Source organism: Zosterops lateralis, assembly GCF_965231275.1.
Source record: "Zosterops lateralis genome assembly, chromosome: 5".
In the NCBI taxonomy this organism is placed as follows: Eukaryota; Metazoa; Chordata; class Aves; order Passeriformes; family Zosteropidae; genus Zosterops; species Zosterops lateralis.
The window spans coordinates 72,568,823-72,582,228 of NC_139766.1; the positions used below are offsets into that span (position 1 = coordinate 72,568,823).

General features: G+C 39.7%; 3 protein-coding genes across 3 annotated transcripts in view; 1 reads left to right on the forward strand and 2 right to left on the reverse strand.

The window, feature by feature from the left end:
• Positions 1 to 2,577: 2,577 nt before the first annotated feature.
• Positions 2,578 to 13,406, forward strand: part of BMP2K (BMP2 inducible kinase) — a 136,662-nt gene continuing 125,833 nt past the window's right edge. Inside the window, exon 1 of the mRNA XM_083861582.1 lies at positions 2,578 to 2,581. The gene's annotated coding sequence lies outside the window, so the exon portion shown is untranslated. The remainder of the gene's footprint in view (positions 2,582 to 13,406) is intronic.
• Positions 5,770 to 8,453, reverse strand: LOC310910066 (interleukin-8-like). The gene is made up of 4 exons (XM_083862512.1): positions 8,373 to 8,453; positions 7,577 to 7,715; positions 6,529 to 6,612; positions 5,770 to 5,899 (listed from the first exon to the last, which is right to left on the reverse strand). The coding sequence occupies exons 1-4, from the start codon at positions 8,434 to 8,436 to the stop codon at positions 5,824 to 5,826; spliced, it is 363 nt and encodes a 120-aa protein (XP_083718638.1). The 5' UTR covers positions 8,437 to 8,453; the 3' UTR covers positions 5,770 to 5,823.
• Positions 11,431 to 13,304, reverse strand: LOC310910095 (interleukin-8-like; the record flags this gene model as incomplete). The annotated part of the gene is made up of 4 exons (XM_083862546.1): positions 11,431 to 11,461; positions 12,079 to 12,162; positions 12,932 to 13,067; positions 13,241 to 13,304. 4 exons carry the CDS (start codon positions 13,302 to 13,304, stop codon positions 11,431 to 11,433), a joined length of 315 nt encoding a protein of 104 aa, XP_083718672.1.

A 13,406-nucleotide genomic window follows, 5' to 3' on the forward strand; every position in this document is an offset into this window, starting at 1 on the left:
ACTCTGCTGGCACGGAGATTGCGTTAGAGGAGTTTCCCAGATGAAGAAAAAATGAGTCACATGACTCTTGTGAAACTTCTTCCTAGATGACAACGAGTTATTCTGCAGATAATGACACAATGTGTTAATTTATGAAAATATGTCCATGATAGTCACACATTCCAATTATTTCAGTAGATTTCTATATGTTGTGGTTTTTTTTCTGAAGCGTATCCTTATTTAATAATAGAACTTTGGAATGGTTTCAGTTACATTTACGTTATCACTTATAACTATTTTCTTCAGGGTTATAACTGTTCTTTGTAGATATATCAGGTCTTTACTTGAAATACTGAATTTCTTATTCCCGCTCACAGTGACAGCTTCTGCTTATCAGATATAAGCCCTCCGAGTGGAATTCAAGCAGTGCTGAAATTACTGAGAAGCTCTTTACTGGGTCAGGATTTTACCTCACTATTATTTTGATGTAAAAGATGTTGATTTTAATTATTTTTTCCCTCTGTTCAAGGGACATGATACAAAGTAAGTTCATCACTAATTCTTTGTTTCTAGTAAGGAATCCAGGCTGCAGCAGTCAAAGCTTTCTATGGGAAGTAGATCTTGAATTCTGAATGGATTTGAAAATCATGCCTGTACTTTTCATGTTACACATGTTAATGAATGGTAAACAGAGGATGCTTTATATGCAAACTAAACAGCATGACCTGCTGAACACAACTGACTGTGTTTCCTCTGTAAGTCCAGACATTTTTAATAAGTCTTTTTTAAATTTTTTTTTTGGTGACAGCAACCCTAGGTCCCAGCAAAGGGACACAGGAGTGAGAGTTAAGGCACTGTTACAGACTTCTGTTAGTGAGCCTTGTTGCATGAATGCTGAGCTTTTATTTGCTGTGGTGGGGGATAATATCTTGCAAGGGAGACAATTCCAAGAGAAGATGGGCTCAAATGCTGAACTTCTGCTAAAATGAAACCCAGCTGGAATGTGTGTGATTAGGAGAAAGCCTTCTGTTTCAGTGCAGTAAAAACATCATCCTTTTGACATGAAGACTTTTGCTGCTTGTTGTCTTCAAACTCAAAGCTTTGTGATTTTGGGATCTGTGGATTGAATGAGGTACCTCTCCCCAAATCTGGGGACTTCATAAAAACTCAATCATCTTTAGCATGTAAAGCATTTCAATTTATTTACAGTAAGAATGGAATACTTTGCCCATAATTTATTGTAATTTCCTGTGTACCATTTGCCATTAACTTGATAAAAAGAACTTTGTCATAAAAATTCCTTTGTTTCCCATATCTGTGTGGGCTGTCCCAGGAAGAGATCCAGCAGCTTTGTCTCTCCTGCCTCTTACTGAATATTAGACAAAAGATACTGATTCTAACTCCTGATGGTGCTGCTCCTTAGCTATGTCTCTAAGAGAACTTCAATAAAAAATACATTTAGTTCTCTGAAGGTGTGAACCAGGAGAAGGTTTTGCTAGGAACTTAAGGTTATATTTTATTGCTAATGTTCTATTATGATGTATATGTTGTGTTATATTAACCTGTGGTTCCAGTGGTGCCAGATTGTAGATGCTGGAGTATTAACCAGTTTACTTGGAAGGTTTTGCTGGTTTTTTTCTACCGATTTCTCCCCGTGTCTCCACATATGTATGCACACACTTAGAGGTTAAGTTAACATTTGATTAGAGATCCCACTTCTCTTAGTTACTATTTGCAGCCTTATTATATAATTTTGATGTGTGCTGAAATGTTATTAATATCTGAGGAAATAAAAGAGAATTCCCCTTCAAATTCCCAAGTGAAATCAGTGAGTGCTTGTGCTCCTGACCACCAGGCTCAGCTATTTCCTGCATGTGGCAGTAACGGATCTGCAAAATTCCCCAGGGCAGAAGTGAAGCCAAGAGCCTGCTCCACCTACGATAAGCACTGCCCCTGAGCTAAGAGTGAGTATCTGCCTAAAGAGCAGGATGTTTGTAATGGAATATAAATCCCTTTATGCACTTTTTCACCAATGTTACAGTTTCATTGGGATGGTGTGAAGGGGGAGTAAAAGACAGTTCAGGTGTGAAAATGTCGAGGGATGAGATCATGCCCAAAGACCAGGCACTCCTAAGCTGTGTTTCTGGGAGTGCCATGTTTTGCCCAAGTTCTCCCTACATCCCCTCAACACTGTGCCCAGGATCTAGTCCAGGCTTTTGTAATGGGAACTGCAAATCCCTTATGGAATTCTGGCAGCTTGTTTTCCTGCCAGCCATTGGAGATGACTGGTGCAAATGGAATTGCTGCTCCTTTTGAAGGATCACGTCACTGAGTGAGCTGATACTGCTGCGAGCAGAGACCTTCCATGCAAAACCCTGTAACAACCACGCTGGCAGTGAACACAACACTTACACAACAGTCTGGTTACTGAAATATTGCTGAAAAGGAAGCAAATACCTCCCATGCCTATGTTCTAAGGCAGGATATAGCTTGTGTTCTCCATGTCGCAGGATGGAAACTAGTGGTTTTATCATGACTCATCACATTGTCTAATGAGCACAAAAGTCAAAAGGGCATCTTTTAGGATCTTGACCGGGATCTGTTAATCTTTGCATGTAGCAAAAGATGCCCCTGCACAAGGGACACACTAAGGGAGATTCAGGTGTACTGAGGCTGAGCTTCAGTCCATTACTGGTTTGAGTCGCTCCAGGTCCAGAGGAATACTCCAGCTCCCAGGCTGTTAAATTTACTCTAAAAAAAATTAATATGTCTTGTTTTAAACAAATTCCATCCTCTCCCTTGAGAAGTTGTGCACACAAGACCCAAAAGCCCAGGAGGGAAAGCTTTTGCTGGAAATAAGGGTTTAACCCGTCTGTCAGTGCCTGCCTCCTATGTGTCCTCTATTCCAGCTACTCTCGTATGCAGGGAAAATCTCATTCTGTCTTCTGAAACCACCTCCTTTTCCCTACAAATGCCTTGGCATTCAGCTGCCATTCTACTCGAGTTGCAGAGAGCTGAAGGGACAAATACAGGAGCTGGGAAATAATCACTTCCGCTGCTCAGAAGCTGTGCCCAATATTGTGCAAACACTTGTGGAAGTCAGCAATGAGGCAAAGCTTAGGGAACAGACACGTAAAAAGCAAAATATCTGCTAGACATCAGAATTGCTATAGGAGGAAGTGTTAGCAAGGAAAGGAGAAAGGCTTAGGTCAGCTTGTGGGATTTTTCAAACTTCAGTATTTATAGGTGGTTATGTAGGCTGAGTCAGATCACAGCAAGTGCTGGACTTTCCTGAATCCCTCTGGAATCACAAAGTAGCAGTACAGCTTTTGAGTTGATTTACCTTTTAATATATGTATTTATAAAAACAGTAGCATAGTAGTTACTGCATTTTTTTTTTGATACATATTTCATCTCTTCTTGAAAATAGTTGATTCTGTATTGTAGCTTCCGCTTAAAAATTGTTATGGATTAAATGAAATTATTAATTTGCTCCAGCTCAATATGAAAATGTATTGAAAATATTAATATAAGGTATCAAGTAATATTAGAAAAGGATGCATTAATATTACTTGTAGTGTTAACAAAAGCGCTAGAAAATATTAACAAATAGACATACTACAAATAAAATTTATCCATCTGATATGAACAGAAGAGATACTAAATCCACCTAGAGAATTGTTAGGCACCAGCACCTGGGCTTTATCTGCCCTATAAGGCTGTATTTACTGTAACTTGCATTTGCCTCTCATCAGCTTGGCCAGAAGCATTTTTTGACTATGCAAGTAAGACCTGAAAGTGGGAGGAATTACAAGGTAAGTTTTAAGAAATTAGTGCCAAGAACTTTTGATTAAATTAGAAGTGGTCAGTGGCCATAACACACATCACACCTTCATCTCTGACTCGTGTAAGTGAAATCTGTTTGACATAAAAACTGTAATATGTAAATTTGATGATCCAATGGATCTCAAGTTGATATGCAGGTCAAATCTTGCTGTGCACCAAAATTTTGTGGTGCAGCTGCAGGAAGGAATAGTGGATATGTTCAGTCAGCTCATGGATTCAGATTTGAGTCCAGAACTGCTTAGGTGAGAGTGCTGCTGGGGGTCAAACTTCAAACCCCACCTCTGAACCCCACAGGGCACTCATGGCAATTTTGAGTCCTCCATCACTCTCACCATGTGTGTCTAGTCTGATGAGTGCTGCTAGAGTCTGCACTTCAGCACTTACTACCTCAGAAATTATATTTGTATGGCCAGCCATAAACAGCGTGAAGCAAATCACTAAAACAAAACATCTTTTTGACTGTAGAAAGAAAATAACAATAAATCAGTGGGAATTGACACATTAGCATTAATGTTTACCCATATAAGCCTTCCCCTGGACCCTGGAAAAACAAAACAGAATAAATATGCAAGCTGCAAAATCCTTTTTTAAAACAAAAAATGTGGTCTATTAGGGTATCAGATATAACATGGTATTCATAATGCCAAGGTCACAGGTTCAATCCCCGTAATAAACCTTTTACTTAAGAGTTGGACTTGATTCTTCTGGGTCCCTTCCAACTCAGACTAATCTGTGAACTAATGTGAGAGAAAAAAATTGACCTAATACTTTCTATTGTATTGAAATAAATAATGTGTTATTTCCTTTGGAAATATGATTTCTAAACTTGTCTTGGTATATATGTGTCTCTCTGCCTTCACCTTCCTGTCTGTGAGAGGAAACTGCAGCACAACAAATAGAAGTAACACAGGTGAGGTAGTCTCTGTTTTTATCTGCTCCCTTCTGAAAGCCGTAAGCTCCCAAATTTTACCCTGAGGCTCGGAACTGTTGATGAGACAGGAGGTAGTTTAGGTATCACCCTGTGCTTGCTTGCACCTTCCTTACACCCAGTCAAATACTTTTTAGTCACTTGTAAACACTCTTCATTCCCTGATCTGATATTCCTGTCATACACCTAGCATCATCCCTAGATTTCTCTCCTATGTGCTGATTGTCAGCCTAGAATGTTTTACTTCTATAGGAGCTTTGTAATTTTTTCCTATGTCAATCACTTTGGCTACTTCCTGCAGGGAATTTCACCTGGTAGTTTGTTGCCTAATCAACAAATCTCCTAAGGTCCTTCTGAAGTTCTTTATAGATGAGCCTTGTTTTCACATCTTCATTTAGTATCACCAGAGTACTTCAGCTCATGGCAAATGACCTTGCCACCTTGCCAGATCCCTTGTGGGACGGCCAAACCAAACAGGACCCCACACAAGGTAGTGTAAGAATCCATGGCTGATGTTCCATGTTCCAATGAAAGTTGATCTTTTCATTCTGCCCTTCATCTCTACGTATTCACCTGTTCCTTATCCATTGCCAAGACATGTTTCTTAGCCTCATTATTTCCAGTGTTTAGTGAGGGCTGTGAAAGTATTTCAGAAAGGCAGTTTGACTCTACCTGTGAGAGCTGCCACATCCATAGTCTTGTTTTCACCTTCAAACAACTTCAGCAAGTGCATGAGAGATGACTTCCTTCAGAGCTACAGATGCTTCCTTACTATGTGTTTTTCATGTGTTTGCTAATTTTATCCATTCTGTTTCTGTTTTAAGTAAGGCTATTTAGGGATAACTAATTTAATCTTGTTTATTCTTATCCTCACAATGCTTAAACACTTTTATTAACCTTGAACTCCTTGATCTATTGCAGATGGAAGTTCAGAGAGAGCAACAGCAAAGAAAATAAGGTGAATCAGCAACCACCTCAGGGAAAGAAAAATAATCAACTTTAGTAATGTAGCAGAGGGGCCCTTCTCATCAGAAATGATGGCATTCTCAGCAGCAATGCTTTCTCTCATTTCATATGCTTGCAGAAATCCAAGGTTTATTCTTCCTTGACTTTTCTTTGACTGGTGACTCAACATTGTCTCCGGCCCTGTTATTAGATTAAGTATAAAGTGAATTCAGAAATGAATTTAAAAAACAATTACTATTAATACAAGTTAAGGGAGAGCAATACGTGCTCACAACCCATTAATGACTTATTTTTACTGTACCAACTAATTGACATTTGTGCAAAGAAAAAAAAAAAAAAAAAAAAACAAAAAAAAAAAAAAAAAAAACCAACCAAAAAGTGTTCCTGCATGAACTGCTCCAACATAAATAACTTCTCTCTTCCTGTGTGCATACTAGGGATTTGACTGTCCCTGTCTACAGCAGTGAAAGCTCTTGAAAATGCTAGCTGCGTGTCTGAATTATACCCAGAAAGAGGAAGTGAGTCTTTGAGACCTTGAGTTTTGGAAGTGTCAAACACACAAAATGTGTTGTCTCTCAGCAGAGGTTTAGGGGCACCACAGCCATGGCCTTTTGGGTGGTTTAACACACCAGGATGATATCAAAGGAAACTATTTCACTCTTCAGGCATGTAGAAATATTGCTTTAGAGAGAACTGATGGAAAGAATTACTAAGGCCTGAAGAGGGTGAACATTTGCATGCCAAGAATTTAAGTAGCCTTTTAAAATGAGCTTTTAAGTGCAGGTGTTCTAGGAAAGGAAACAGCTTACCTGGCCAGCAGAGCCTTTATAGTGAGCTGGATCCAGGGTGCAGTGGGTTCCACACACACTTCCCTACCATTTTTCAGCATAGCTCTGCCGGGAAAGGAGCAGAAAAGTTAAGGCCAGGTGTGTCCCTCACACTTCTCCTAATAATTTCTGGAAATTTCTCTTATCCAGTAGATGAAGGGCCTGTTTGGTTTTGTCTTTTGTGTTTGGGGTTTTTTATGAATTATGTCAGTACAAGTGTTTATGCTGTAATCTTATAATGACCCTACTGGATTTTCTATTTGGTTTCAGTTCTCTATCTGGCTGCACTTTAGCAGATCTTTCAGGAACTTAATTATCTTGAGTTTTTTTTTTTAAACTAAATCTGGTTTAAATTACCAATTCCTGGTGAGGTGGAACGAGATGCCATGCATTGCTGCACAGAGGGTGTGATTGTACCACCATTATTTGCTTAAGTAACTATAGCAAAAGCAAACAAGCTTGACAGAGCCCTTCTGTTTACTGACTGCACTGGTCTGGTTCCTGTGACTAGCTCCAAGAGTGGTTTTAAATTAAGCTTGCTGTATCTTTTATTTTGTACCCACATGGAGTATCATCCGAATTCCCCACTCAAACAGGGAAATGCTCCATGTGCAATTCTGACACAGGAAATAACTTGGGGCCCTTCAAACTTTGTCACATGCAGGCCAAGTCAGAGGAAATTGTTTTAATTCGTGTCAAGAGGATCAAGTTTGTATCTTTGATTGATTCTTCATTGTCTAAGTCATTAATTGTGCCCTGTGTTGTGGGAATCTAATTCTCCCCTCTGATGTTGTTCATAAGTAAGATAATGGCAGGAAGATATTTAAAATACTGTCTGGAAGCTGCTCGTAAAACTGGCTGGGAATTAGCTTATTCCTTAGGATATAAGGCCTCATTCCTGATACTTGATGTCTCTGAGGCTTTGCTAGGGAAACATCCTGCCACCCAAAGTACATAAGTAAATAGGATGAGAAATGCCAACTCAGTTCCTCCTGTAGGAAGGAAGATAGTGTTTAGGAAAAGTACTTACATGATTTCCACATTTTTGCAGTGAGGTACTCTTTGGCTTAATCTCACATCCTGAATAGTCTTGGGAGGGATGAACTTGGAATGAGTGCTTATGCACTGGCAGTGGGAGCCTCTTTCATTTGTCTTCTCCAGGGCCTTACCTGCAGAATAAAATTCTGTTATGTCTAGGTAAATAATCATGAACAATCTCTTTATTTGCTCCTCTGAAGCAAACTGTATTCCCTCCTGTAGCCTCATTCTTGTTCCTCAGACACTCTGATTTGCTGGATGCTGACATAAAATCACCTGCATCTGCACAACACAGCAGCTGCATTTCCAGAGCAGTTGGTGTGCAGGTGCATTTGAATTTAAACATGGATTGCCAAATTTCTGCCATGATCATCTGCTCATATTTCTTATTCTTTCTTGCAAACAGGGTATTTCTTGCTCTGTCATTGACCTGTTTACCAAGAATAAAATCACAAAAAGGATAAAATTGTCATTTGTAAAAGAAAAGTTATATGGACATATTTAGGGGAAAAGGTCCTGTTTTAATTCAAACACTTTTTAAAATCTAGAGACAAGCATATATTGTGGCATAGGAATAAACTCATTTGCAGACAGAAGCGTATTTTACTCCTGGAAACATCCACAGCATTCTAACAGGTACAAATGATCCTTTTTACTTCCAAATGACAGTTTATTGAGGATGCTATTCTATTGCAAAAAGTCATCATGGACATAGTGTAAACCCACTTACATTTGCATGTGTATACTTATTAATTGCTTACATGAGTTTTAAGAAATCATTTTCTTACCTTTTGACCCTGCCATTGAGACCAAGTAGAGAACCAAAGCAAAAGCAACAGATTTGCCATCCATTGCTGTGCACGTTTTCTTCTTCTTGACAGAAGTCCTGCTCTGGTGCTGTTTCCCATCAGGTTTTATACCTGAAAGGTGCACTTCCAGCAGCCTGAGTGCTGAGAGGTGGGCTCTGCACATGTAGGTTTCCTAACACATGAGAATGTTGCATAAGAAATCCAAACCTCTGTGCAGTCCATTCAGTGGCACTTCAAACTTCTATAGTTTTTGCTGCTGTATATTTTCAATTATTCTTTAAATTGTTATTGTTAGGCATCACTTTCTGTTTGTACTCCTTCATGGGATATTTGCTTTAGCCAATAATGCTAAGCTTCCACTTGGAAATCAATACATTACCAGATATGCCTAGGAGCTAAAATAAAGGGACTTTTTTCCCTCTTCTGTGAATATCAAATTTCTGTTCAGCTCTTTGCATCATGCTTAAGTGCCTTGTGCAAAAACATTTACCCAGCATAATTATAAGAACTTTTCATCCCTTTCTTACACACTATATTTTGATATGAATCCAATGAAGTTATTTAGTCAGTGTTTTATGAAGACAAGACACAACTAGTTTCTCTTGTTCTCTGAAACGATTTTGTCTTTTTCAGTTTGGATTTAGATGTTTTATTCTGTACTGAGAAGTCTCTCTAGTCATTAAGCAGGAAATGACTGAGGTATTGTCACCAAAGTCACTTTAAACTCTTCTGAAACTTTCATCTGTCAGAATACAGAAGGAGAAAGTATCTGGCAGTAAGGGCTCTAATGGTACTGATTAAAATAAGCCCTTAGGAAGCTGCTTGTTTTTCTTTCTAACCTCGTGCATTTAGAATAACCACAGGTGTTTAAGACAGCAGATAAACATGTCATAAGTGACTTCTACTGACAAGGAAGAGCAGCTCAGTCTGGTGAAGGTAGACGCCAAGTCAGAAGAGGCACAGTGCCTCTCTTAGCAGTCTCCAAGAGCACTGAAACACATTTTTGGAAGCATGAGGGTGGTCATGGTGCTTCTAAGGAAGGTATTCTGTGACTGCACACAGAAGAGAGGTGTGATATGTTGTCATTTCTACCCTTGGAATCACATCTCACTGATGAGCCTGCAGAGAAAGCTGCAGATGCCTGGGGTGCTACAAGTGCAGCCATTTCTGACATTTTGGACAAAAGAACTGAGGAGAAAAGTATTTTCTTGGCCATGGTTCAGTTCCCAAGAACCTGACTAGGATTTTTCTGGTGGCAAAGGTTACGTGTATCCATATTACACTAAAACTGATGCCAGTCTCTTAGGATACATCCATACTTTTACGGCTGTGCAGATTGAGTGGTCCTTCCCTACCTCTCCCCATTCTTGGCTGATACTTGCAACATCCTCATCTCCAAATTACAACTCTGAAAGAAGGCAGCTTATAAAAATCCCTCAGGAAACAGGAAGGCTTAGACTTGTAAGACAAGTCTGAACAAAACCTGTCTCCTTGAGAAACTTCGACTCCTTCCCATTCTGAGGTCTAGCAGGCTGTGCAACGCTGTGCATTGGGACAGGGGCAAATATGGGGACAGGGAACAAAGTGTGGTCAAAACAGCTGTCCTCTTGCACAAGAACTTGCTCAAGCACTGCCAAAAACTTCCTCTATGTCTTGCACCATGAGCAAACATGAGCTGATTGTGCAGTGGAGTGGCTCCTTGTTGGAAAAGACCAAACCTAAACAAATATCAAAGTATTTGCTCAACTTTCCCATTTCTCAAGTGCTTGCTGCTTGAATTTCAACATTCCTCTGTAAATTGCTGTGCTGCAGGTGGATGTTAGGCCATATAATTGGAGCTCTGTTTATTAGGATTTCCCCTGATGTAGTCCTCCCTCCTGACTGGAATTAGAGAGAATGCTTAGTGATTTCCTTAATGTTTATCAGATTTCCCCGTTTATTTAAGTTAATGAAAACCCTTGTTCATTGCCATGTTCTCAGCTGCTGTGCTGTCAGAGCACCACACTACTATGATCCTGCAATTTCTGTGACTAAGTAGTATTTGTTCATTACTATCTGGGAATTTTATCATCCAGACTTCTGAAAACACTGAGTCTGACAAGAAAAGAGGAAGAAAGTAAATAACTTTCATAATTCCTGTGATTGTTAATTATCTACGCTTTACAGAGGCAACAACTTTCTGTTTTAATTTGCTGCCTCCCACAACTCAGACCCCCCTGTTGCCCATCTGGGAACCCATTTTGTGATACAAACCGTAAGAAAATGCTTCCTCTTTTTTTTCAGTTCTCTGTTCCAACAACAAAATTAATAACAAACAATATTGGAGTGAAAACATTTCAACAAGGATTTATTAGGTATGTAAACATAAAAATCTGCAATAAATAATCAAATAAATAAATAAATTTCAAATAAATAAATAAATAAAATTATTCTATAAATACATAAAGTGTTTTTTTATAACAAAAGATGGCATTAAAATACATGTTTATACCTTCACCACACTCATTCACAACAAATAATATCTTGAAAATTATGACACAAAACCTGATGCATCAGAATTTTGATATGTTAATTCTGGAAGTTCTCCTCTTCAGCCAGTAGCCCACTGTGAGTGGCAGTGACCCAGGTACAGTTGAAGTTACCTGTCTGTGCTTTGCTGGGAAGAAGTTATTACTGGTCTTTTCCTAAACTATTAGCAAAAAGGGAAGGAGTCATTTAATGAAAGCTCTGCTGGGCATGCACTGCACTGTTCCAGTTGTGTTTAGCAAAAATTATTCCGGAATCATCTCCATATTCCTTCACAAGACATTTTTTCTGCCTTCTTGTTGACATGGCAGTGGTTTCCTTCCTACATAATGAATCCTGTTTAAAAGACTAAAAGCACTGTTGTCAACTAACTACAAACCAGGGAATACATATTCTAAAAACTGTGACATTGTGAATGTAGAAGGCAGGAGGAGGTGAGCTGTCAGAAGTTAGGTAAGTGTCTTCCCTGTTTTGCCTCGCTGGAGGAGTTATGACATTTTTCTTCTTTGTTTTAGGACACTGTCTCAGGTTTGGTGTTGGCCCTAGAAAGAAAGAAGATGGAAAAGAAAGAAGATGGAAAAGAAAGAAGATGGAAAATATCAACCATACAACAGATAAGACTTGCTGGTGTCAGCTGAAATCCACTACTTTGTCCTTCTGTGCCCAAGTCCCTGAAAAGCTGTGACAGAACCCAGGAGATACTGGTACGTCATAACATTCCCAAAATGGTTCAAGAGCTGTGAACTTCCATAGTTTGATGCTTCACTTGACAGCTGGAGCCTGATTTCCCCCCTTCTTATCTATATGCCATTAATTTGAAAAAACTGATTGCTGCTTTCTAGCACTGCAAGCATGAGAAAACCAGTCAGTTAATGCTTGGATTTTCCGAGCAGTTGGGCTGCAGGTTTTCAAAATGCCTGTGCCTTAGGGGAGAGGAAGGTAACACATCCCAGAGATGTGTGGCACAGTAAGGCTTCAATAGCAAATGCTAAAATTAAGGCTCAAAGCAGTCACAGTGTCTGTCACAATTAGTGAACACAGAAGGTAATACCTGCCTGAGGAGACAGAATTTTGGAGCACTTCACACTATGCGTGTTTGGTAGTTCAATTAAAATACTGGTTTCCAATAAGCTGTGCTTATTGAGGAGAAATTACTCACTTGTCCAGAATTGCCTTGATTATCAGCTTCACCCAGGGAGCAGTGGGCTCCAGGCACACTTCCCTGCCATCTCTCAGGGTAGCTCTGCAACAGGGAAGAAAGGAAGGGAAAAGGGCTATTTAGTGAAATCCAAGGCAATGTCACCTTTCTCTCGTAACATCATTCTAGGGATACACTGACATGTTCCACTTTAAGCTCTATAAATTGAGGCTGTAGCCTAATATAAAGGGATCTTTTTCACTGGTTTTATATCTTCTCATATCTGTTTGTTTAATGCATTAAACTATCTGCAGGACTCTCTCTCTTTTCAAAACTGCTTTTTTTTTTTTCCCAAATGGCTTTGTATTTGTATATTGGTCTTTCGCTGAAGAGTTAAATCTTTCCACCTTGATTCAGAAATTGTACTGCCCAGTCCATAGTTATTTGGTTACTTACAGTAAAAGTTTTGGAATGCAACTGGAATAATTTGTATGCTAATGGTTGTTTTTCATTGACTTGAGTAGAAGTGTGATAATGTTTTTGACCTAGCCCTTAAATACTATGTTTTGATCTCTTGCTCAGCATGGCTCCGTGCATTTTCCCAAGCCAATAGAATTCAGAGTTCTAGAAAGTTCTTTCCTGTCTGATGACTGTGACTTTAGGTCAAAAATATTGCATGTGTTTAAAAAGTAGAGGCTGGCGAAACAACACACAGTTCACATTGTCTGTAGGAGCAGGGAATGTTGCTGTTCTGCTTTCTGAGCAGCTGCTTCTGCCTGCTGCTCACACTGCTCACAGAACACTTACACCCTCTCTAGAACAAAATCTGCTTCCTTCTTGTTAAGTAATCAGGCAGCTTTTGTAAAACACTTACATGAGTTCAACATCCTTGCAGTGAGGTCCACTGGGAGTGAGGTTCACGTTTTGGATGAACCTGGGATGGATGAACTTGGAATGGGTGCTTATGCACTGGCACCGGAGTTCAATGGCCGAGCGTGGCACTGCCTCACCTGGAAACAAAAAAAGGTGGAGTGTTTCACTGTTTTCACAGGAAGCACAACTTGGGGTTTTTGCTGACAGCATTAGCAGAGTCCTTTGCTACACTGGTAAGACAGCACAGTGTCTCCCCATCAGCATTTGCTCTGGCCATTAGTCAGGAGAGCTTTAGGAAAGGTTTCTTTACCTTGTGTTCCAAGTGCTGAGATCAGGAGCAGGATCAGGACAACAGCCACAGTCTTGCCAATCATGATGCAAGAGTATGTCTTCCTTGTGTGGTCTGGGCCTGGCTGTGTGGTGGAGGGAGCTCTGGCAGATCCTGGGGTGTCAAGTGCCTATGCTCTGGGACAGGC

What these genes read in the sequence shown, in the direction of transcription:
- LOC310910066 (XM_083862512.1), bottom strand. Translation starts at nt 8,436, where the DNA reads ATGGATGGCAAATCTGTTGCTTTTGCTTTGGTTCTCTACTTGGTCTCA. An exon ending in CTCAATGGCAGGGTCAAAAG is followed by an intron (nt 7,716 to 8,372) that starts GTAAGAAAATGA and finishes TTTATTCTGCAG; the next exon opens with GTAAGGCCCTGGAGAAGACA. An exon ending in TGCAAAAATGTGGAAATCAT is followed by an intron (nt 6,613 to 7,576) that starts GTAAGTACTTTT and finishes CTTTCCCGGCAG; the next exon opens with AGCTATGCTGAAAAATGGTA.